A 26901-nucleotide genomic window follows, 5' to 3' on the forward strand; every position below is an offset into this window, starting at 1 on the left:
GTACATTGTGCTGAAAGGGCCTATCTAGAGTGAGCTGTACCACTCGCACTAGGCCCTTTAATGAGGTACTGGTATAGTCTTACAAATAGAATCTGTTCATGTGCATAGTTCACTACCACTCAAAGTCCAAATATAAATGAAAGTTCAGATTGTTGCAGGCTCCAAATGCACAGGGTTCATAACTTGAGCATCCCACTCCAAGCCCCACAATTGCACAGTCTACCAATGTAGACATTTAGAGACTGTTTTCCATCATAGGAATCTTATTTCCATTTCATACATATCTACCTCCAGCTGAGATACAATGACATTCTCCACTTGAACTCCAGTCCAGGATAGTCAGAACCCCCACTAAGACTCTAGCAAAAACTGTCCATTGTTTTGCATCACCTGTATTGGTCCCTTAGTTACCCATTAACCCAACATGAAATAATTTCTCCTGTAATACATTTCAAATTCTAACTGCTCTTAAAAAAACAGTACTGACTGCATACTACTTACATCAGCAGTGGCATTAGCAATGCTTTATAGTGAAAAGTTAAAATATAACATTTGTTTAGACTATTTAAATCAAAGAGCGCATTCAGTAGTGTAATATGCTACAACACACAGACACACACTCATTACATTCATATATATTCGTACATAGGTGAATCTCATCTCATGAACTGTTTAATCACAATCCAGCAATCCTCCATTCTTTGGGCATGTTGAGTGACGGGACTTTGATTTGTACCCACAATACCATAAAAAAGGCCATTCTTAAAGTTTACAGAGTTGAGGACTGTTGAACTGTTATCAGCATTCCTTGAGTTGGGAAGAACTGTTGAAGAAGAGGCAGATTGCGGGAAGAACTGTTGAAGAAGATGCCGATTGAAGGAGAACAGGTTATTGACAGAGTAAACTGAAGATATGTTGCTAACATAAAAAACAGGCTTTGATGAATATCCAAAAAGCTTTGTATTGCATAGTGGTCAGTTTGAGCAATTGAGTATTACATTTGCATCTTTGAGATTGAGTGTATAGAATTTGCAGCTATCTGCCTTTCATAAGTAGTTAGACTAACCTAAGCATTACTTTGTGCATTTTTGTGGCTGGCATGGTTCGTCACCAACAGAAGAACGAGTGGGAGAATGTATCAGTAAACCCATCGTGCCAGTGTGCCTTCTGTGTTGCTGGGCAATATAAATGATCCCACCACCTGCCATTCCACACGTAGATATATGTAGATATAGATCTGGAGTATCTTTCATACCTTTATAAAACCTGCTTGGCCTGTACATCTGGTAAGATGCATGGATGTTCATCGTGCATACAGCTGCAGTCATAACAGATGGGTTCTCCTGCCGTCAGGCGGGTCCTCGGTCGGCCGAATTCCAAAGTCTAGGTCCGGCGTCGGTTGTCGTCTCCTCTTCCCTGACGTCAGTGCCTGATGGCAGGAGAACCCATCTGTTATGACTGCAGCTGTATTAGCACTTGAACATCTACATTTATGGTAGGTACAAAACTGTACTTTCTGCCATTTCAGCTCGTCTACCCAGGGATTCACCTGTGTAATTCAAGCCTTTTATTAAACATTTACTAAAGAAAAAGACAATCTGTGGCACTGCTAGACAGGGGCACAGGAAAATAACTTTCTTGGGTGGCGAAAGCCAGGGAACTTTTTTTGGCTAAGTTTCTATAGGCCCCAGGGATGATAGCCTACTACCTACCTATGAACATTGCTCCATCATAGAATCTTAACTGTTTGTTAGAAAAGTTGACCCTGGCTCCTTTTGCAGTAGCTGCTTCCAGTTTCTGTCTAGAAGATTCTTTTTAGTCACTATTGCATCTGACAGGAGAATTTCTGAACTCCAGACTTTAATGTTCCACCATGTCCAAAGTATCTTTTCATACTTGACTATTCGTTCTTTCCTGTCCCTTTAATAAGCAGTTCACTTACTGATTTTCATTCCAAACCTACAGAACTGAGGAGAAATGAGTGTTCAGTGCATTAAAGTGCAGACAACTGAGATTTTATTTGCACAAGGGCAAAGAGTTCAGAAATTTGATCAGCTATTTATCTTCTTTGCGAAATGGAGAGAGAGAGAAGATCACTAAACAAAGACCCTTTTCTAAGAGGATTGCTTAGTGCATTTATTTTGTTATATAGCTTTTGACAAAGCTGTTCCATAACTTTTCAGAGTCCAGTCCACTAGAGCCACTGCATCACCTCAGTGTTCCTCAAAGGGTTCCCTACACAGGCTTTTGTTGAGGCAGCAGCTCGGATTTCTGATGATCATCGTGTTACACTGCTGCAGTCATCAACCTTGGGTTATCCTGCCATTAGGCGGTCCCGCAGTAGGCCAGAGTTCCAAAGACTTGGTCCGGCGTTGGTTGCTGTCGCTTCTTCCCTGACGTCAGTGTGCCAGGGGTATACAAGATGCATCCAACGCCATTTTCTTCAGTCTTTCTTGCCGTGCGGTGCCCGAAGCAGAAGCAGTTCGCAAGTGCCGGTCGGCCGACTCCTGAGATTTTCAAATCGAATTTCAGACCGAAGTCTTCATAAAGCTAAGTACCCTGTTGGGGAACCTTTTCTTACCTCAGTCCGATGTCAGGAAAAGTTAACAATTGCATTTCTTGTGGGAAGCAAATACCTCATAAGGACTTTCATTCTTATTGTATTCCTTGCCTGGGCCCAGACCACGACGTCACAGGTTATCGGTTTTGTGCTAGGTTTAATAAACGAACTATTAAATGTCGGTTTGATTTCGCCCAACATTATTTTGGTAGGAAATTTAATTATACCATGCAGTCGGAACTACCGACGACTGGAATGCATAAAAAACGCAAAGATAAGGACAGGCAGCCGAGATCCAAACCGGACTCCGAGGCCTCTGCTAGGCCAGTCGCCAGTTCTACAGTTCTCAGTGAGGCGCCTACGCAGCCCCTGACTACCGCTGATTTAGAACCCCAGGCGACATCCGATTCACAAGCGGAGATTGCTAGGCCTCCACAACCTTTAGGCCCTTCTGACTCCATGCCTGAAGGAGATCCCGGTGCAGTTGAAACGCCTTCAGTTGCAGAACGTGTCTTCAGACCGACTACACTCACTATTAAATCCTATGCAAAACTGAAAACTCCTTTAAAAACAAAGAAGACTGTACAAGGCCCCATGCCTAAGAAACAGATGCTTAAGATGGCTGAAGACTTAATTACCCTAATCAGGGGTTCCCATTCCCCTCCTGATAAAAGGCCAAGGCAGGAGGAGGACTACGCTTCCTCTGACCAGGTTTCGATTTCCTCAGACTCTTCTGAGGAACAGGAATATTCCTTTCCCCCTTATGAAGATTCTGATGCTGAAGAGTCTATCCCTTCTGCATCTCCCCCAGAAGACTACTCTTTTGGGGAAACCTTACATACTATGAGGGAACATTTCCACTGGGAAGGCCAGGATTACTCTGATCCTAAGAAAAGGCTCCGAGAGTTCCTTTTACTACCCCAGCACAGACCACTTGCTATTCCACCTGTGTTAGACATTGTGGATGATGTTTATTCAGAATCTAGCCTTAACCCAGATTCACTACCTCCTGCACCAGCCAAACCAGACAGATACTACAGAGTCCCTGACTCACACAAATTCCTATATAAAAGCCCTGTTGCTGACCCAGAAACCATTTCCCAGGGTCCCAAAGGGGTTAAGGCCTCTATTGCTAAAAATCCTGTGCCCTCTGAAAGGGATTCTAGAGCACTAGACAGATGGGGAAAGAAAGTATATACCTCAGCTACTCTAGCTATGAGGGCCTTAAATTGTCAGTTTCACATGCTGAAATATCAACAATATCTGATGTCTCAATTAAAACAAAAAATGCTTGCACATACAGAAAAGCCAGATTTGTTGCATTCAGCTGAACAAGTGGGAAAACATACTTTGCAATGTGGATTTGATTAATTGGAAGCTTCTTGTAGAGCAGCAGTGACAGGGTGTGTCATACGTAGGCATGCTTGGTTAAAAGAACAAACTTTACCTGATCATGTTAAAGCAAAGTTATTGGATGCACCTTTACAGCAGGATGTTTTATTTGGTGTAAAAGCAGAAGAAGTTTTAAAGAAAATGGAGGATAAGGCAAAATCTATGCAGACGGTCAAGGATTTTTTTACAGGTTCAGCCCCCTCGTTTCAGCTGAAATTGGCCAACCAAAAGCTGGTCCTTTGCAGCTTCTGCCAGACCACAGAGGGGCAGATACAGACGTCCAAGGGGCAAAGGCCAGCCACAAGGCTCTTACCAGCTTCGACAATGGGGTGTCACAACCCAAAAAGGAGGAGAAGACAGGTCTGAAACTACCAGAAGACAAACACAATGACTTACCGCTCAGACTACCAAACAAAACCCTCTTGGCAGCTCCCTTGGGGGGAAAACTAGCACTTTTTGCAGACAATTGGCACATCAACACAAAAGACAAATGGGTCATAAATATTGTATCTCAAGGATACAGATTCCACTTTCACACTTTGCCAAGGATAAAAGGAATGCCAAACCTGCCACCAAATCAATGGGCAGAGGCTCAAAAGCACATTTCAGCTCTCGTGGACATGAGAGCCATTCAACAGGTTCCTACACAGGAGCAAGGACAAGGATTTTACTCAAGACTGTTTCTAGTTCCCCGAAAGGACAAAACCTGGAGACCCATTCTGAACCTCTCAATTCTAAACACATACCTGGAAGTACCCAAATTCAAGATGCTAACACTACAGCAACTTCTTCCCATGCTGGGCAAGAAGGCTTGGCTAGTAACGTTGGACCTCAAGGGTGCATACTTGCATGTCCCTATCAGACAAAATTGCAGAAGATACCTCCGATTTATTGCAGGTTCAACCCATTACCAATTCTCTGCACTGCCCTTTGGCTTATCTACTGCGCCCAGGGTCTTCACAAAATGCCTGGCACCAGTAATTGCATACTGCAGACAAAGAGGGATTCAAATATATCCATACCTGGACGACTGCCTTATTCAAGCAGAAAGCAAGGACATTCTATAAAAGCATCTGGCGTTTGTCAAAAACCTACTAAGTTGCCTAGGGTACACAGTAAACGAAAAGAAGTCAAAACTAGTACCCTCACAAGACGTAATATTCCTGGGTGCCAGCTTAAATACAATGGCCCAGATGGCTTATCTCACGCCGGACAAGCAAGGACAACTGACTCAGTACTTCAAAATGATGGCAACAAAGACCCAGCTCCCTGCAAGAAAAATTCTGCAGGCCTTGGGATTCATGTCGTCTTACATACTACTAATACCATTTGCAAAACTGCATATGAGGAAATTACAATGGTATCTGAAAAGCATATGGACTCAACACAGCCACAGCTTGGAAACAATAATTCCACTCATTCCCTGCCTTCAACAGGAGTTTCTATGGTGGGCTCAGGCATGTCAACTCAACAAGGGTCAGCCTTTTAACTTACCCAGAGCCAGGCAAACTATAACAACAGATGCATCGGATTATGCCTGGGGAGCACACATGGCAGGACAGTGTATTCATGGCAAATGGTCTGCAAACCAAAGGCATCTACATATCAATCAAAAAGATATGCTAGCTGTACAAAATGCCCTAACAGCTTTCAAGGACCTCCTAATAAAGACGGACAACACCACAGTGATGTGGTACATAAGCAAGGGGGCACACACTCCTACCCCCTATGCAGATAAGCAATGACCTTGTGGAACACTGCACTGACCTACCAAGTTCAACTACAAGCACAATTCCTGCCAGGAAAGAAAAACACACTGGCAGACGATCTAAGCAGAAACATCATAGATCCTCATGAGTGGAAACTAGATCCACAAGTTTTCGCAATGATAACTCAAAAATGGGGGAGCCCAGACATAGATCTGTTTGCTTCCCCCCAAAACTACCAACTACGGAAATTCTGCACAAGGACATACCACACACTAGCTTGGAAAGTGGACGCCCTCTCATTCAGTTGGAAAACATTGACAGTGTATGCCTTTCCTCCACTGCCTCTTCTGGCAAAGTTGCTGCTGAAAGCCAGATTAGAGAGGCCACAAATGATACTCATTGCTCCAGATTGGCCACGCCAGCACTGGTGTCCAATACTAAGGAACATGGCTCAAGGCCCACCATGGATTTTACCTACAATTCCTCACCTGCTCACTCAGCAAAACAATCAGATTCTACACAGCCAGCTCAAGACTTTAAATCTGGCTGCATGGCAAATTACCTAAACAGCCAGTCAACACTTCTCTCTAAAGCTGTGATGGACGTCATTCTGGAGGCCAGGAAGCCCAGCACCAGGAAAGTCTATTCAGACAAATGGAAAAGATTCTGCACCTGGAACCAGGCTAAAGGCCAAAATCCCCTTGTCCCAAATATTCCTCAGATTCTACAATATTTAACTGAGATGTTGCACGAAGGACTTTCCTTCTCATCTATTAAGAACCATGCCTCAGCTATTTCAGCTCAGTACAACACGGATCCTCCTATATTTTCACATCCATTACTAAAGACAGTTCCTCAGAGGGGCTAAGAACATAAAACCACCCCGGAGAGCACCAACACCAACTTGGGATCTCAACTTTGTTTTGGAAAAGCTTACACTTCTGCCCTTTGAACCAGCTTTCACAGCTGATCTACAGTTCCTGTCATGGAAAACTGCCCTGCTGCTAGCAATAACTTCAGCATGAAGAGTCTCAGAACTACAGGCCCTAATGGCAGTGGAGCCTTTCATCATTTTTCATCAAGACAGAGTCTCTTTACAAACTAACCCTTCCTTTATGCCAAAGGCGGTATCCAGTGTGGCCCTAAACCAAACCGTTCATTTGCCCACCTTTTATCCAAGCCCCCAGATCAAAGGGGAAAGGCTGCTACACTCTTTGGACATTCACAGGCAATTACGTTACTACTTGGATAAAACTAAGGCTTTCAGAAAATCTGACCAGCTCTTTGTATCCTATGCTGTAGGATCTCAAGAAAAAGCTATCTCAAAACAGACCATTTCAAAATGGATAGGGCATTGTATCCGTTTCTGCCACACACACCATGGGAAATCTGTGCCTGGTAACATCAGGCCCCATTCCACCAGGGCTACAGCAACATCAACAGCCTTCCTCAGAGGGGTACCAACCAAGGATATTTTGGAGGCTGCAACTTGGAGTTCAGTGCACACCTTCACCAAGCACGATCAATTACCTCTTTACTCTAAAACCAGAGCTGGCTTTGCAGTTCTGCAGGGCCTACTAGTCTCTCCAAACCCTGTTTAGTTCCACCACCCATCCTTAGCTTTGGGATTCAACCCAAGTGTGATGACTGCAGCAGTGTAGCATGATGAACATAGTACAGTTTTGTACCTACCATAAATGTAGATGTTCGAGTGTTCACGCTGCTGCAGTCCAGGTTTACCCTCCCTCCCATCCCCTCTGAACTAACTGGACTTATCTATATCTTTCTATCCTATACAACCTCTGTGGTGTATTTGCTTGTGACTGAAGGTATTGTTTTATTTTTATATGTATATTTTTATATAGCAATATGTATTGCCTACCTATTGGGGGCACCTGACATCTGGGGCAAGAAAAACTGAAGAAAATGGCGTCGGATGCATCTTGTATACCCCTGGCGCACTGACATCAGGGAAGAAGCGACAGCAACCGACGCCGGACCAAGACTTTGGAACTCTGGCCGACTGCGGGGCCGCCTGACGGCAGGATAACCCAAGTGTGATGACTGCAGCAGTGTGAACACTCGAACATCTACATTTGTGGTAGGTACAAAACTGTACTTTTCATATCTTCTCAAAACATTACAGTTACAATTTAGGGGTAGCTAGAGTAGTGTTCACCTTTTGTATCCTGCAGGACTTCATTTCCTGATTCGGTTCTTCCATTTCCCTGTGCTTCTGGAATCTTCCCAAATGTGAGAGCTGTAACAGTGAACAATAAGATAAACATTGTACAGTCATGTTAGGAAAGTACTATAAATGTAGATGTTCAGTTATATTCACTGTTGCAGTCCAAGTGCGATCCCTTCTATACACGTGTGTTTTCCTTCACCATATGGGTTAAAGTGGCACCCTAATCATTTCCCTGTTCCTTCTCTTTCACTTCTTTACCAGACACCCTCCTCCTTTTGTTTGAGTCTTTTATATGTGGATAGGAAGGATAGGGAACTGTGGGGTGGAACTGAGGCACATGAAGCTATTCCACTGAGGCTTTGGTATTGAGATGATGTTCTTTGGGTTTCATTGTTGCAGTCATCACCTGTGGATTGTCCCTGCTGTGGTAGCCCTCGGCCAGCTCTAATACCAGAGTCAATGTTTTTCTGCGTCAGCTGCTGTCATTTGCTGTCTGACGTCAGGTCGTCCGTGCTATAAAGGAAGGCAGCTGACGCCATTACATCAGTCTTTCTTGCCATGGAGCCCGTGGCAGAAGCAGTTTGCAAGTGTGCCGGTCGGTCGCTACCAAAGTTTGAATTACAGCTGAAAATGTCTAAAGCGAAGTACCCCATTGGGGATTCTTTTTTCTTGCACTAACCAATGTCTGAAAAAGTTAACAATTGTCTTGTCTGTGGAAGTCAAATACCACACCGAGATTTCCATTCATACTGCGTCACTTGTTTAGGCCCAGAACACAACGTCCCCGGTTGCCGGTTCTGTGCCCTCTTTAACGCAAGTACCATTCGTCGCAGAGCTCTTATTGTAGCTGAAATGGTGTCCATCAGCAAACAATCCGTAGACATTCCAAAAAAACATAAGGATAAAGATAAAGACAGACCACACAAGGCTAAGCCTCCCGACGACTCTACTGCTAAGCAGGTCGTCAGTTGTCCGGAATTCAGTGAGGTGCCTTTGCAGCCCCTGATGCCTGATTCGATATCCGCGCAGGCCTCTACTGAGACCCTTTCGGAGTCCGGTATGCTGCAGAAATTATCTTCGTTTTCTGAGCCTTTGGTTTTCTCTGCGTCAGTTGGGTCCGAAACTGTGACGCAAGCTCCGGCTTCTGAGCAGGTCTTTCGCACTACCGAATTTAGACAGAAACCGACATCTTTTCCTCTGACTACCATTTCTCTCTGACCGATGGATACTCTTAGGCCTAGAGGCAAAGCCACTCCCAGGAAAGCTACCTGTAGCCACCATTTTGCTCCTGCTCCACCACCCCAAGCTCAAATGTTCAAAAAGGTGGAGGATCTTATCACCCTTATCGGGGTAGTCAGGCCACAACTTTTAAAAGAAAAAAGGACCTTTTTCCAGAAATACTGACTGAGCAAGATTCTGAGGAGTCTGTTTGTTCAGTTTTTATAGAGGAATAACTACCTCTGACTGCTTATGAGGATTCAGATGCAGAGGAATTCATTCATTCTGCCTCCCCACCAGAAGATCCTTCCTTTGGGGAAGCCCATCACTCCCTCAGCGAGCATTTCCACTAGGAATCCCAGGACTTCCCTCAGTCTAAGAAAAGACTAAGAGAGTTTCTAGAGCTGCCCCAGCACAGACCCTTGGCCATCCCTCCTATCTTAGAGGTGGTTGATGATGTATTTCATGAATCCAGCTGAACTCCTGACCCCCTTCCACCTGCTCTCAGAAAACTTGACAGGTATTATGGAGTACCGGATTCTCACAGATACCTGTACAGAAATCTTGCTGCAGACCTGTAGATCATTACATAGGGACCTAAAGGAGTTAAGGCTAGTTCTAAAAAGTACCCTATTCATTCTGACAAGGATTCCAGAGCTCTGGACAATTGGGGCAACAAAGTATACATCTTTGCAACCATAGATATCTGAGCTCTAAACTGTCAGTTCCACATGTTAAAATTTCAACAGCACACTTTGGAACTATTAAAATAAAAGATTTCTACCTTTTCTGACTGCCATTTTCGAAAGAGCAGATTTACTGCACTCTACTTGTCAAGTGGTTAAACACTCTTTACACTGTGGATATGATGCCGTAGAAGCTGCAAGCAGGGCAGCAGTGTCAGAATCTGTCATTAGGCGACATGCATGGTTGAAGGAACAATCTCTCCCTGATCATGTCAAATCTAAATTACTTGATGCACCTTTGGCTGAGGACCTCTTGTTTGGAGTAAAATCAGAAGAGGTGCTTAAAAAGATGGAAGACTAAGCAAAATCTATGCAGACAGTAAAAGATTTCCTTCAGGTGCAACCTCCTAGATTCAGCAGGAATTTTCCCTCAAAACACTGGTCCTTTCCTGCACCTAGCAGACAGGGGAAAGGTAAGCCCCACAGGAACAGACCACCCAGACTCCCATCCCAGGGTCAGCAGAGAGCCAAACGGTGGACCACTTCCACCCCAAAGGCAGGGAGTTCTAAGCCATCCCTATAGGGAAAAAAAATCCCTCAATGACCCCCTTTCCCTTTTCTGCACTCTTTGCACTCACCAACTGCTAGGAGGAAGGCTCTCTCCCTTTTCTTAAAAAATTGGCTTTCCGCAACCAAGTACCATTGGGTCTTAAATATAATTTTTTCAGGGATACAAATTCTCCTTCTACTAACTCCCATTTCCAAGATGGGTACCCTTACCTCAATATCACTGGGCAGAGGCACTGAAACATGTCCAAGCTCACTTATCCCTAGGGGCAGTAGAACTGGTCCCCTCAGATCAATCGGGCAAAGGCTATTATTCCACACTATTCCTTGCTCCTAGGATAGAGGGCACTTGGTGCCCCTCCCTGGATCTACTCATTCTGAACACCTTCCTGGAGGCCCTCATATTCAAAATGCTAACTTTGCAGCAGCTGCTGCCTAGGCTGACCAAAAAGTGCATGGTTAGTTATCCTGCCTCTACAAGATGCTTTAGCCCCAGCCATAGCCTTTGGCGGACAGAAAAAATACAAATTTACCTTTATCTATGGCATACAAAAAAATACATATTTACCCTTATCTGGACGACTGCCTCAGTCAGGCAAATGGCAAGGAATAGCTCCTCAAGCACCCACGTCTGTGTCAAAACCCTCCTAACCCCCTCGGGGTACACCATTAACCAGAAGAAATCAGGGCAAAACATCCTCCAGGGAGATCATTATCTTGGGAGCACTGCTGCACACAGCAGCCAAAATGGCCTTCCTATTCCCAGAAAAGCAGAGATTCCTGCAGCTCTATTTCACCCAGCTGGCTTCTAGAAGTTGCCTCATGGTGAGGAAGTCCCTGTAAGCCTCAAGGTACATGACATCTTGCATTCTTCTAATTCCTCTGGCCAGGCCTCACATGAGAAAACTTCAGTGATACCTAAAGAACCTTTGGAGTCAGAACTGTCTACCTCCACAGACCTCTCAACCTCTGATCCCCTGTATAGGGGCCGGTTTCTGTGATGGGCAGGGGCCCCCGCCCAGAACAAGGTCTTTCCTTCAACCTCTGCCCAACCGGGCAGTCCATCACCACCGATGCCTCAGACATAGCTTGGGGCGCTCATCTAGTAGGCAGGTGCACCCAAGGTCTTTGGGATGCCCAGCACCTTCCCTTACACCTCTACCAGAAGGAAATGATTGCAGTATAGAAGGCTTTGGCATCCTTCAAACCCCATCTCAAGCCAGGGGTTCTCCTTATCGAAACAGACAACACCACAGTAATGTGGTGCATCAAATAACAGGGAGGGACCCTAGTTTACCCTCTGTGCAGGCTAGCCATGAACCTCGGGCTGGCAGCTTCTTCCATGGAACTACACCTGATAGACCAGTTCTCACCAGGGATCAACCACACCCTGGCAGACAACTTAAGCAGATACTTCTTGGACCCCCATGAATAGCAGCTATATAGAAGAATCTTTTTACAAATCACCTGGGAGTGGGGGGGTTCCAGAGCTGGATCTCCTTGTTTCACATCCCAACCAGCAGTGGAACAGATTATATACCAGGGAGTATCACCACCTAGCGTGGAAGGTGGATGCCTTGACCTCCCCCTGGAGCATTTTGTGTACACATTCCCTCCTCTACCTGTTATCCCCAGGGTACTGGTCAAATTAAGGGAGGAGAGGAAAAAGGCCATCCTTATTTCTCCAGATTGGCCCAGAGAACATTGGTACCCCTTACTAGGCAGCCTGAACTTACAGCCTCCCAACCAGCTTCCCCCGATTTTAGACCTCAACTCGGGGGGGGGGGTGTTGCACCCAGACTTGCAGACTCTCAAACTATCAGCAGGCCAAATACTCAAAAGGCAGACAAGGAGCCCCTGTTAAGCAAACAGGCCCTAGACATTTTTAAAGAGGCCGGATGACCCAGCACCAGAAAATTTTACGCAGGAATACAGAAGAGATTTTGATCCTGGAGCCAGTCCAGAGGGGGCAATACCTCGCTACCTTCCATCCCTCTCATCCTGAGCTACCTAGCAGAGCTGCTTAATAGTGGCCTCTCCTTCTCCTCTATTTAAATCCACGCCTCAGCCATTTCAGCTCATTTTGATACAGAACAGCCCCTGTTCTCCCATCTTTTGATTAAACAATTTCTTAGAGGGCCTTCTAATATCGGACCCCTCCCAGGTCGTCACCCACTCCAGCCTGGGACGTGAATTATGTTTTGGGAAAAACTAACTTTACCACCCTTCGAACCTGCTGCTTCAGCAGAACTAAAATACCTCTCCTGGAAGACTGCTTTTCCCCCTAGCTATCACCTCAGCCAGAAGGGTTTCACATCTTCAGGCACTGATGGCCATTGAGCCCTTCTTCTTCTTCCATGCAGACAGGGTCTCCCTGAGGATTAGTCCCTCCTTATACCCAGGGGGGTATCTAATGTAATTCTGTACTGGGCCATACATCTACCCCCTTCTTTCCTAACCCGCAAAACAAGGGACGTGCACAGACAGCTCAGATACTATCTGGACTGTACTAAATCCTTCAGGAAAACTGACCCACTCCTTGTCAGCTTTGCCCTAGAGGCAGAGGGGAAGCCCATATCCAAACAAACCTTTTCCAAATGGATCTCACGCTGTATCCATTTCTGCTACAGTTGGCATGGGACCCCTCCCCCCAAAGTCCATTCGAACCCATTCCACTAGGGTAGCCTAAACATCCACAGCATTCCTCAGAGGAGTTCTCACCAGGGACATCCTGGTAGCTGCCACCTGGACTTCTGTCCATACTATCACCAAGCTTTAGCACCTACCTCTATCCTCTAAGGCTAGGACAAGGTTTGCCTGTGCAGTTTTGCAAGGCATGCTGACACATTCCTAGGTCTTTCTCTAATCCTACCACCCCTCTCTTCAGCTTTGGTAATACTCCCACAGGTGATGACTGTAATAGTGAAACACAAAGAACATAGTACAGTTGTGTACACTTACCATAAGTGTAGCTGTTCAAGTGTATTGATTGTTGCAGTCCTGGTTTCCCACCCTCCTTCCCCGTTATATCTTCTTTCTTTAGGGAGACATAAGTTTCTAACAGTGGCTTAGCCATCAGGACCACTTTAACATATTTACTTGGGCCTCTAATTGGTTAGGGCAAGAAAAACTGATGTAATGGCGTCGGCTGCCTTCCTTTGTAGCACTGACGACCTGACGTCGGACAGCAAGCGACAGCAGCCAACGCAGAAAAACATTGACTCTTGTATTCGGGCCAGCTAAGGGCTACCACAGCAGACTGCAAAAGTGAATACACCCGAATATCTACATTTATGGTAAGTGTGCACAACTGTACTTTCTACTTGCCTGGAGTCAGGGCAAGAAAGATCTGAAAATAGCATTGGCTGATGCACTTCCTATACCACCAATGTCTTTCTGTACTGGTGGGAGGGCCTCAGCTGAAGTCATGGGGGGGGGGGCAGAGCTCTGGAGGTTGGGCTGGCCAGTCAAGCTACCTGCAAGTAGGAATATCCAAATATGAGGACTGCAGTGCTGACTCTGGAACATGTGTTTATGGTAAGTTCCTAATGCAACTGTACTTTGTTCCTCTACTGTCCCTTTCTTTGCTACCCCCCCTTTTCACGAACATTCAAGTGTCAAGAACTTCACACTTGACAATGTTATTAACTCACATTGAATAGTCTTGTATGGTTAAAAAAATTACAATTAGCAGCTGAGGAGTTGTCAGATTCTTCAGAAGTGCAAGATTTCCAAAGGAAACCTAATCTTGTAATGCAAGCTGCTTCAAACTGGTTGACAAATGGCTTCATGATAATTGTATACAGTCTTCAGTCTCATCATAACCTAATGTTAAATCCACTAAAAGTCCTTTAATTTTTCAGACTAAACATTATTAGTACCGTTTGTCAAGAATTACTTATATAATATGCTCATTATGAACTTGATTTTCTGTTCTGACTGTTGATGGTCATCTGCACATTTTCACAGAATGAGCTGTGTCGCATATGGATTGCTAAAAAAAAAAAAAAAAAGATGTTCATCGTGTTACCCTGCTGCAGTCATCACACTTGGGATGTTCTTCGTGTTTCACTGTTGCAGTCATAACTGTAGGGTGCTCCTGCCGGCAGGCAGCCCGAGGTCGGCCAGAATCCCAAAGTCTGGGTCCGGCGTCGGCTGTATAAGCTAGTATCCTGACGTCAGTACGCCTTGGTACATAGCCCTCAGCCGACGCCATCTTCTCCAGTCTTTCTTGCCGTGCGGTGGAAAGCAGCTCGCAAAAGCGTTGGTTGGCGATTTTGAACAGCGTATTTGGTTGTTGTCGGTCCAAGTTCTTACTTCTCTTCTCAAAGCTAAGTACCCGTTGGGGAATCTTTTCTTGTTCCTCCGTTGTCAGAAAAAGTTAATAATTGTATAGCGTGTGGGAAACAAATACCTCATAAAGATTTCCACTCTTACTCTCTACCTTGCTTAGGCCCTGACCACGGCGTTTCTTGTTGTCGGTTCTGTGCCAGGTTCAACTCTCGTACTATCAAGCGCGATTGGCAGAATACGATTGGGCTTTAAATTATTTTGGCAGGCGCTTCAATTACAGGAGGTCGCCGGACACTACCGGAGCTCAAAAGAAGCGCAAAGACAAAGACAGGCCTCCGAGGTCCAAACAGGACTCGTTGCAGCTGGAGCCAGCGTCCGGTTCAGCTGTCGTCAGTGAGGCGCTTTGCCCCTGTCGTCCGCCACTTCTGAACCGATGGCGATATGGACTCCCATGGGGAGCCATCAAGGCCCACTATTTTAACTGCTGCAGGACCTTGGACGTCGCTCCTTCAGATGGGTCCGGAACCGCTGTGCAGGTACCGGCTTCTGAGGGGGTTTTCAGGCCTACTCATATCACTATTTCAAAGGCAAAGGCAAAGACAAAGACTCCTACTAAGTCTAAAGTTTCAGCTCAAGCTGCTTCTGAATCCACTCCCAAGACACAAAAACAATTATTGAGGATGGCTGAAGATTTGCTTACAATGATTAGGGGTTCTCACCCCCCTCCTGAGAAAAGGCCTCAGGATGTTACATCTGGAGGCCTTTTCTCTGACCAGGCTTCTGTATCTTCTGATGTTCTTCCTCTGATCAGGACTATTCCTTTCCCCCTTATGAGGATTCGGATGCTGAGGATTCTTTGCCCTCGGCCTCTCCGCCTGAGGATTTTTCTTTTGGAGAAACCTTGCATGAGATGAGGGAACATTTTCATTGGGAAGGACAGGAATATTCTGCTTCCAAAAAGAGGCTTAGAGAATTTCTTCTTCTACCTCAGCATAGGCCTTTAGCTATCCCTCCTGTCTTGGACATTGTAGATGATGCTTTTTCTGAGGCTAATTTGAATCCTGATTCCATGCGTCCTGCTCCTTCTAAGCCTGATAGATTTTATAGGGTTCCTGACTCTCATTTATTTTTATTTAAAAACCCTTCTGCAGATCCTGAAACTATTTCTCAGGGTTCTAAGGCTGCTAAGGTTGCTACTTCTAAAAATCCTATTCCCTCTGAGAAGGATTCTCGTGCTTTAGACAGGTGGGGTAAAAAGGTATATACTTCTGCTACCCTGTCTGTAAGGGCTTTAAATTGCCAGTTTCATATGTTTAAATATCAGCAATTTCTTTTGTCTGTTTTAAAGCAAAAGCCTGCTTCCCTTCCTGCTTGTGCAGAGGATAAGGAACTTCAGGATGTTTTGCATGCTACTGAACAGGTTAACAAGCATAGCTTACATTGTGGTTTTGATGCTTTGGATGCTTCTTGCAGGGCTGCTGCCTCTGGTACTGTGATTAGGAGACATGCCTGGCTTCGTGAACAAAGTTTACCTGAACAGGTTAAGGCTAAGTTATTAGATGCCCCTGTTCAACAAGATGTTCTTTTGGTTCTAAGGCTGAGGAAGTTATTAAAAGATGGAAGAAAAGGCAAAATCCATGCAGACTGTAAAGGATTTCTTGCAAGTTCAGCCTCCTAGATTTTCCAGGAATTGGCCCTCTAAAATTGGTCCTTTCCCATCTGACAGGCCTCAAAGGGAAGATATAGATGCTCAGAGGTCGTGGTCAAGGCCAGACCTCTTACAGATCTAGACAATGGACTGCTTCTTCACCTAGAAGGGAGAAGACAGATCCCAATCTCAAAGAAAGCAAACTCAATGACTCTCTCGGTTGGGCTTCAGGACCCCTTTACCTGGACGCCTCTCGGAGGAAAACTGTCTCTTTTTACAGAAATTGGACTCATATTACCCAGGACAGATGGGTATTGGACGTGATTTTAAAGGTTACAAGTTCCACTTTCACACTTTGCCAAGGACTCGGTTGGCCAGATCTGCCAAAACTTCAATGGTCAGAGGCCTTAACTCAAGTGGATGCTCTTCTGGCCATGAGAGCCATAGAGCCTGTTCCACTCTCGGAAATGGGAAAAGGGTTTTATTCAAGGCTGTTTCTGGTTCCCAGAAAACAAAACTCATGGAGACCTATTCTGGACCTTTCTGTGTTAAACACCTTTTTGGAAATTCCAAAGTTCAAGATGCTTACTCTGCAACAGCTAATTCCAATGCTCTCAGGATGCCTGGATGGTGACATTGGACTTAAAGGAAGCCTATTTGCATATCCCTATCGGACAAGAACGCAGGAAATTCCTCAGATTCAAGGCAGGTTCGAGGCACTTTCAATTCTTTGTTCTGCCCTTTGGTTTATCTACTGCGCCCAAAGTCTTCACCAAGTGCCTGGCACCAGTAGTGGCTTACTGCAGACTTCAGGATCCAGATTTACCCCTATTTGGACGACTGCCTTATTCAGGCAGACAGCAAAGATCTTCTGCTTCAACATCTGGACTTTGTTCAACGTCTTCTCCTTCTACTGGGATTCTCAGTGAACATAAAAAAGTCACATTTGATCCCTTCTCAACAAATGGTATTCTTGGGAGCCCTCTTAAATACAACCTTACAAAGGGCCTTCCTCACTCCAGAAAAACAAACTCAGCTGGCTTCTACTTTCAACACCTTGGCAACTCTATCTCAGCTCACTGCAAGGAAATTCCTGCAGGCTCTGGGCTACATGGCTTCCTGCATTCTGTTGATTCCAAACGCAAGGCTTCACATGAGAAAGCTTCAATGGTATCTGAAAAGTGTATGGTCACAGCATTACCACGATCTGGATATTCTGATTCCTCTGATCCCCTGCCTCCAGAAGGAGTTCCTCTGGTGGTCCAGGGCTTGCACTTTAAACGAGGGAAAACCTTTTCGTCTCCCTCAACCTACTCAAATCCTAACCACGGACGCCTCGGATTATGCTTGGGGAGCACACTTTCTAGACAGTTGCCAACAGGGAACCTGGACAAAGGACCATCTTCACTGGCACATCAATCTGAAGGAAATGTTGGCAGTTCAAAATGCCCTTTTAGCCTTCAAAAACCTTTTACAACCAGGGCCTCTGCTAATTCGCACAGACAACACCACGGTCATGTGGTACATCAACAAGCAGGGGTTCTCATTCATACCCCTTTGCAGACTAGCTATGGGGTTATGGGACACAGCTCTAAATTTGAATCTGCGTCTCCAGGCTCAATTCATTCCAGGGAAACAGAATCTCTTAGCAGACAGCCTGAGCAGAAACATTACAGATCCTCACGAATGGATGCTAGACACCAACTTGTTCAACAGGATTACTGCAGTTTGGGGATGTCCCCAGATAGATCTGTTTGCATCCCATCTCAATCATCAGCTGCCTCGCTTTTGCACCAGGTCCTTCCACAAAACAGCATGGAGAGTGGATGCCCTGTCCTTCAGCTGGAGAAGCCTTTCAGCATATGCCTTCCTCCTCTTCCTCTACTGCCTCGGGTACTACTGAAGATAAAACAGGACAAGCCCAAGTTCCTCATCTTGATTGCTCCAAATTGGCCTCGACACTTTTGGTATCCAACCTTAAAGCTCCTGTTCTCGGGGCCTCCTTGGATTCTCCCACTGAACCCTTCGCTTCTGTCCCAGCATCAGGGTCAGTTACTACATTCCAATCTCAAGACCCTTTGCCTGGCAGCTTGGCTCTTCAAAGGAATTTGATTTCCTCTACTCTACCCAAACAAGTTTTGGATGTTCCTTTGGAAGCTAGACGGCCTAGCACTAGAAAATCCTATGCCTCTAAATGGAAGAGGTTTTCTATGTGGATGCAGGACCGAGGCTCTGTTCCTCAGGTTCCTGATCTCTCCTCTATTTTGCTTTACCTTTCGGAACTTTTATCTAAAGGACTTTCCTTTTCTTCCATTAAGATACATGCTTCTGCTATCTCTGCGCATTACAGTTCTGATCCTCCTGTTTTTTCTCATCCTTTGGTGAAGCAGTTCTTGAGAGGGGCTAAAAATTTGCGGCCTCCAAGGACCCCTCCTGTCCCTGCCTGGGATCTTAATTATGTTTTAGAAAAACTTACTTTGCCTCCTTTTGAGCCTGCTGCATCTTCAGATATTAAGTTTTATCCTGGAAGACTGTTCTTTTGTTAGCATTGACCTCTGCCAGAAGGGTCTCAGAGTTGCAAGCTCTCATGGCTGTGGAACCATACCTTATTTTCCATCAGGACAGAGTAGCCTTGAGGACCAATCCTACTTTCATGCCTAAGGTGATTTCGAAAGTGGCTTTAAATCAGACAATTCACCTTCCTACTTTCTTTCCAAATCCTCAAAATAAAGGGGAAAGGATTTTGCATTCATTGGATGTGCACAGACAGTTACGATTTTACTTGGACAAGACTAAAGATTTCAGAAAGTCTAACCAATTGTTTGTTTCCTTTGCCTCCAGTTCTCTTGGAAAACCTATTTCTAAACAAACTATTTCCAAATGGATTGCTTATGGAATCAGATTTTGTTACACTCATCATGGGAAACAGTTTCCAGGGACCATTAGAAGTCATTCTACTAGAGCAGCTGCTACTTCTACAGCTTTCCTCAGAGGAGTCCCTACAAAGGATATCTTGGAAGCTGCCACTTGGAGTTCTGTGCATACTTTTTCCAAGCACTACAATCTCCCCTTGTTTTCTAAGTCTAGGGCAGGCTTTGCCTCTGCTGTCTTGCAGGGTATTCTTGCCTCCCCTTCTTCTATCCAAAGCCTTCTCCCCCTCTACACTGCTTTGGGATTCCACCCTACAGTTATGACTGCAGCAGTGAAACACGAAGAACATAGTACAGTTGTGTACACCTACCATAAATGTAGATGTTAGAGTGTCTTCACTGTTGCAGTCAGGGTTTTCCCTCCCTCCTATCCCCTCTTTTTTCTCTTATTTGTGGTGTATTTGTGTTTCCTTGTTGGATTCATTTTTGATTTGTTGGGGACTTCTGACATCTAGGGCAAGAAAGGCTGGAGAAGATGGCGTCGGCTGAGGGCTATGTACCAAGGCGTACTGACGTCAGGATACTAGCTTATACAGCCGACGCCGGACCCAGACTTTGGGATTCTGGCCGACCTCGGGCTGCCTGCCGGCAGGAGCACCCTACAGTTATGACTGCAACAGTGAAGACACTCGAACATCTACATTTATGGTAGGTGTACACAACTGTACTTTATCCTGTCATCAGGCGGTCCCGCAGTCGGCCTGAATTCCAAAGTCTTGGTCCGGCGTCGGTTGCTGTCGCTTCTTCCCTGACTTCAGTGCGCCAGGGATATATAGGAGGCATCCGTCGCCATTTTCTTCAGTCTTTCTTGCCATGCGGTGCCCGAAGCAGAAGCAGTTCGCAAGTGCCGGTCAGCCGACTCCTGAGATTTTCGAAGTCGAATTTTAGATCCGAAGTCTTCGATAAAGCGAAGTACCCCGTTGGGGAAGCTTTTCTTGCCTCAGACCAATGACAGAAAAAGTTAACAATTGTATTTCTTGTGGGAAGCAAATACCTCATAAGGATTTTCATTCTTATTGTATACCTTGCCTAGGCCCAGACCACGACGTCACTGGTTGTCGGTTTTGTGCTAGGTTCAATAAGCGAACTATAAAGCGATGCTTTGATTTCGCACGACACTACTTCGGTAGAAAATTTAATTACACTATGCCGTCGGAGCAACCGACTACCGGCGTGCACAAAAAAACGCAAAGATAAGGACAGGCAGCCTAGATCCAAGCCAGACTCCGAGGCCTCGGCTGGGCTGGTTGCCGGTTCACCGGTTTTCAGTGAGGCTCCTGTGCAGCCCCTGGCTACCGCAGAATTGGAACCCCACACCACTTCGGATTCTCTGGCAGAGAGTTCTAGGCCAACGCAGCCATTTTCTTTAGGCCCTACCGACGACACTGTGGAAGGAGAAGCCGGTGCTGCAGAAACACCTTTGGTTTCTGAAGGTGTCTTCAGACCGACTACTCTCACCATAAAATCTTACACTAAGCTTAAGACTCCTCTAAAACCAAAAAAGACTGCACTTCAGTCTCCAGTTCAAGGCCTCATGCCTAAGAAACAGATGCTTAAAATGGCTGAAGATTTGATTTCTTTAATCAGGGGTTCCCAACCCCCACCCGACAAAAAGCCTAGACAAGAGGAGGATTATGCCGCCTCTGATCAATTGTCTATTTCCTCAGGCTCCTCTGAGGAACAAGATTACTCCTTTTCCCCCTTATGAAGATTGTGATGCTGAGGATTCCATTCCCTCAGCTTCTCCCCTGAAGACTATTTCTTTGGGGAAACCTTACATACCATGAGGGAACATTTCCACTGGGAAGGTCAGGACTACTCCGACTCAAAGAAAAGGCTGAGAGAGATGTTCTTCATCTCACATTGCTGCAGTCCTTACACTTGGGTAGTCCGCTGTCCTCGGCCATTCGACTATCAAAAAGGCATGCTCGGTCATCAAGGAGCATGGCTGACATCAGACAGTCAAAATCCGCACAAACCCGCATGACGCATGCCATAGCCTCTCAAATCTGCCGCCGATGCGATGCAGGTAGCTTGTAGTTTCCAAAATTTTCGATCTCGGTTTTGCAGACCGACCCAAAGTCAGCTAAAAGCTCCGCTGGGGAATAATTAGAATGTTTTGCTCAGTTCGTTTTCCACAGATTTACGGAATAATTGAATTGTATTTAGTTGAAAATACCGCGCATAGAGAAATACATACTTTACCATGCTTTGTTTAGGCCTGAGCCTTACGCTGTGCATTATCGGGCTCTTGTGCCTGATTTTTAGCAGATTCATAAAGAGAAGGTTAGGATTGTTAGGGTAGCCCAGAGTTGAGCGGTGTACTGGCCGATGCCGCCGGATGTCTCTACGCCCGCCTCAAGAAGCTGCGGCGACAAAAGAAGAAAAGCCTCGACAAAGAAGAACTGGCCCGGTCTGAAGCCTGCCCTTTGCCGAGGTGTCGGTTCTTCGAGGATTAGGTCTGGAGGCTCAGTAGGTTCCCAGGAGAGACTTTGTTGTTGCAGGATTGACTTTGTTATTAGTGGGGTCAGGGCCCTTCAGGCTTCTGTGCAGGCATACTTTCTTCTCTTTGCTACTATTAGGCCTCTGTTTCTGGGGCTTCCCAGGGCAGGCCCTATTTAGCTTTTCAGTTGGTGTCACCTAGTTGGAACAGAATCAAGGCGTTTAAATGTAGTGTGAAGATTTTGCATTGATTAGGGCCTTGCCTCCTGATAAGAGGCCTAGCCTTTGATTAGGTATTACTTTTTTGTTTTCTTTTACTCCCCCAGCAGAGACCACTTGCTATCCCCCCAGTTTTAGACATTGTTGATGATGTTGATTTAGAATCTAGTCTAAATCCAGATTCTCTGCCTCCTGCTCCAGCCAAACCAGATAGATACTATAGAGTGCCTGACTCACACAAATTCCTTTACAAAAGCCCTGTTGCTGACCCAGAGACTATCTCCCAGGGTCCCAAATGGGCTAAGGCTTCCTTGGCTAAAAATCCTGTACCCTTTGAAAGGGACTCCAGAGCACTAGATAGGTGGGGGAAGAAGGTTTACACCTCAGCCACTCTAGCTATGAGAGCACTAAATTGTCAATTTCTTATGCTTAAATACCAGCAATTCCTAATGTCTCAAATAAAACAAAAGAAGAGCACACACCCTCAACAGTCTGAATTCAAGGAAATGCAGGATCTGTTGCATGCAGCTGAACAGGTGGGCAAACATACTTTACAATGTGGATTTGATTCTTTGGAAGCTTCCTGTAGAGCAGCTGTTACTGGGTCTGTTATATGTAGGCATGCTTAGTTAAAGGAACAAACTCTGCCTGATCATGTTAAAGCAAAGTTACTAGATGCTCCCTTACAGCAGGATGTCCTATTTGGGGTTAAAGCAGAAAAAGTCTTAAAGAAAATGGAGGATAAGGCAAAATCTATGCAGATGGTCAAAGATTTCTTACAGGTTCAGCCCCCACGCTTCAGCAGAAATTGGCCAACAAAGAATTGGTCCTTTCCAGCTACTGACAGAGCACAGAGGGGTAAATACAGATGCCCAAGGGGCAGAGGACAAGCACAAACCCATTACAAACCTCGACAATGGGGCACTGCAACACAGAAGGGAGGAGAAGACAGGTCCCAAACTACTAGAAGGCAACCACAATGACTTAAACCTCAAATTGCCAAGCAAAACGCTCTTGGCAGCTCCCTTGGGAGGAAAAGTAGCACTTTTTACAGACAACTGGCGCATCATCACAGAGGACAAATGGGTCCTAGACATTATCTCACAAGGGTACAGATTCTATTTCCACACCTTGCCAACGATAAAAGGAATGCCAGACCTGCCACAAAATCAATGGGCAGAGGCACAAAAACAAATTACAGCTCTCATGGACATGAGAGCCATTCAACTGGAACCTACACGGGAGCAAGGCCAAGGATTTTACTCAAGGCTCTTTCTAGTCCCCAGAAAGGACAATGCTTAGAGACCCATTCTGGACCTTTCAATTCTAAACACCTTCTTACAAGTACCCAAATTCAAGATGCTAACACTACAGCAGCTTCTTCCCATGTTGGGCAAGAACGCATGGCTAGTAACGTTGGACCTCAAGGAGGCATACCTGCATGTCCCTATCAGACAAAATTGCAGAAGACACCTCCGTTTCATTGCAGGTTCAACCCACTACCAATTCTCTGCACTGCCCTTTGGCTTATCCACTGCACCCAGGGTCTTCACAAAATGCCAGGCACCAGTAATTGCATACTGCAGACAAAGAGGAATTCAAATATACCCATATCTGGACAACTGCCTCATCCAAGCAGAAAGCAAGGGCATTCTCTTACAACATCTGGCTTTTGTAAAACACCTTCTAAGTTGCCTAGGGTACACAGTAAACGAAAAGAAATCAAAACTAGTACCCTCACAAAATATGATATTCCTGGGTGCCAGCTTGAATACAACGGCCCAGATGGCTTATCTGACGCCAGACAAACAACTACAACTGACTCAATATTTCAAAACAATGGCAACAAGGACCCAACTCCCTGCAAGAAAAATTCTGCAGGCCTTGGGCTTCATGGCATCTTGCATACTACTAATACCATTTGCAAAACTGCATATGAGGAAATTACAGTGGTACCTAAAAAGCATATGGACTCAACACAGCCACAGCTTGGACACAATGATATCTCTCATTCCCTGCCTTCAACAGGAGTTTCTATGGTGGTCACAGGCATGTCACCTCAACAAGGGTCAGCCTTTCACCTTACCCCCAGCCAGGCAAACTATGACTACAGATGCATCGGACTATGCCTGGGGGGCACACATGGCAGGACGGTGCGTTCAAGGCATATGGACTGCAGATCAAAGGAATCTGCACATCAATCAAAAAGAAATGCTAGCTGTACAGAATGCCCTGACAGCCTTCAAGGACCTCTTACATCCAGGACAGCTTACAATAAGGACGGACAACACCACAGTAATGTGGTACATAAACAAACAAGGGGGTACACACTCCTACCCTCTATGCAGGCAAGCAATGACCTTGTGGAACACAGCACTGGCTTACCAAGTTCAACTACAAGCTCAATTCCTGCCAGGAAAAAAACACATTGGCAGACGACCTAAGCAGAAACATCATGGATCCCCACGAGTGGAAACTGGATCCACAAGTATTTGCAATGATAACTCAAAAATGGGGGCACCCAGACATAGACCTGTTTGCCAGCCCCCAAAACTATCGGCTAACAAAATTTTGTACAAGGACATTTCACCATCAAGCTTGGAAAGTGGACGCACTCTCATTCAGTTGGAAAAACCTGACACTATATGCCTTCCCTCCATTACCCCTTCTCACAAAGGTGCTGCTGAAAGTCAGGCTGGAGAGACCCAGAATGATACTCATTGCCCCAGACTGGCCACGCCAGCACTGGTACCCTCTATTAAGGAATATGACCCAGGGCCCACCATGGATTTTACCACAAATTACTCATCTGCTCACACAGCAAGACAGACAGATTCTACACAGCCAGCTCAAAACCTTAAATTTGGCTGCATGGCAAATCACCTAAGCAACCAGCCAGCTCCTGTTTCTCAAGCTGTTATGGATGTTATTCTGGAAGCCAGGAGGCCCAGCACCAGGAAGGCCTACTCAGATAAATGGAAAAGGTTTTGCACCTGGAACCAGGCTAAAGGCCAAAATACCCTTCAGCCAGACATACCCCAGATTCTACAGTATTTAACTGAGATGTTACACAAAGGACTTTCTTTTTCATCTATTAAAATCCACGCCTCAGCTATTTCAGCTCACTACAACACGGATCCTCCTTTATTTTCACATCCGCCTCTAAGGCAGTTTCTCAGAGGGGCCAAAAACATTAGGCCCCCGTGGGACCTCAGTTTTGTTCTGGAAAAACGTACGCTACCTCCTTTTGAACCAGTTTTCTCAGCTGACTTAAAGTTTATTTCATGGAAGACTGCCCTGCTGCTAGCAATAACTTCAGCCAGAAGAGTCTCAGAGCTTCAGGCACTAATGGCAGTAGAGCCTTTCCTCATTTTTCATCAGGACAGAGTCTCTCTACGAACTAACCCCTCATTTATGCCTAAGGTGGTATCCAGTGTGGCTCTAAATCAAACCATCCATTTACCCACCTTCTTTCCAAATCCACAGAACAAAGGAGAAAGACTCCTGCACTCCTTGGTCATTCACAGGCAACTACGTTACTACTTGGATAAAACTAAGGTTTTCAGAAAATCTGACCAGCTCTTTGTATCCTATGCTACAGCTTCACAAGGAAAGGCTATCTCAAAACAGACCATTTCCAAATGGATAGGACATTGCATTCGTTTTTGCTACACCCACCATGGAAAACCAGTTCCTGCCAGCATAAGGCCCCACTCTACCAGGACAGCAGCTACATCTTAAGCCTTCCTCAGGGGGGTGCCAACCAAGGATATTTTGGAAGCTGCAACTTGGAGTTCAGTACACACCTTCACCAAACACTATCACTTACCACTTTACTCTATGACTAGAGCTGGCTTCGCCACTGCAGTGCCTTCTAGCCTCCTCTAACCCTGTTTGACTCCTCCTCCCATCCTTAGCTTTGGGATTCTACCCAAGTGTGATGACTGCAGCAGGGTAACACGATGAACATAGTACAGTTTTGTACCTACCATAAATGTAGATGTTCGAGTGTATACCCTGCTGCAGTCCAGGTTACCCTCCCTCCATCCCCTCTGACCTAACTAAAACCTTACAATGCCTTAAAATCTGATACTACCTTTGTGGTGTATTTGCTTATAGCTGGAGGGATGTTTTGTTTGTGCTAAACTTTTATTATTGGTACTATCTACTGACCACCATTTTGGGGGGGGGGGGCACCTGACATCTGGGGCAAGAAAAACTGAAGAAAATGGCATCGGATGCCTCCTATATACCCCTGGCGCACTGACGTCAGGGAAGAAGTGACAGCAACTGACGCCGGACCAAGACTTTGGAATTCAGGCCGACTGCGGGACCGCCTGACGGCAGGATAACCCAAGTGTGATGACTGCAGCAGGGTATACACTCGAACATCTACATTTATGGTAGGTACAAAACTGTACTTTTGCTCACTGTGTAGCATAGCTGGGCTATAGAAACTGTTTTCTTTTTTTAAGTCTTGACACCCTTGATGTTGCTGGTAGGGGCATGAGATCAGCAATTCTGTTTTACCCTTCTTATTTGTTACTTAGTTTTATAAGACATTTTGTGTTACTGAGTGTTGTTTTATTTTACCTGATTACATTGTCTAAATGCTTAAAAGCTTTAGCTGCAGTAAAGGGTGATGGCTTTGATTATTCATCTGGTATGTAGCAAATGTATGAAACTAGAAAAGGAAAACAGTGTAGCTAGACATGGTGGCTTAAATTAAATTTAAAAAAGGACAATAAAACAATAGAATTAAAGGTTGCGAAAACCTTTGAATTTTGTAACTCTAAATGCTGTTTTTTTTCCTCTTAAACAGGTCTCCTCTTGGGGTGGCTATGTATTCCTGATTAATCTGATCCCACTGCACGTGTTAGTCTTGATGCTTACAGGACGGTTTTCTCACCGGATCTATGTAGCATACTGCTCTGTCTATTGTCTAGGCACAATTCTGTCTATGCAGATCTCTTTTGTAGGTTTCCAGGTAAGGCTGCATGCTTTCTCCTAACTTTGCTAAGAGCTTTCTAGGTAAGGCTGCTAGGC

General features: G+C 45.4%; 1 protein-coding gene across 1 annotated transcript in view; it reads left to right on the plus strand.

Annotated features, from left to right (window-relative positions):
- Positions 1-26901, plus strand: part of STT3A (STT3 oligosaccharyltransferase complex catalytic subunit A) — a 696810-nt gene that overhangs the window by 267617 nt on the left and 402292 nt on the right. Inside the window, exon 8 of the mRNA XM_044075147.1 lies at positions 26678-26842. Within this exon, the coding sequence (XP_043931082.1) occupies positions 26678-26842 (165 nt within the window). The remainder of the gene's footprint in view (positions 1-26677; positions 26843-26901) is intronic.

The sequence above is a fragment of the Protopterus annectens genome, chromosome 6.part0 (assembly GCF_019279795.1).
Source record: "Protopterus annectens isolate FY-2018-M chromosome 6.part0, PAN1.0, whole genome shotgun sequence".
Taxonomy (NCBI): domain Eukaryota; kingdom Metazoa; phylum Chordata; order Ceratodontiformes; family Protopteridae; genus Protopterus; species Protopterus annectens.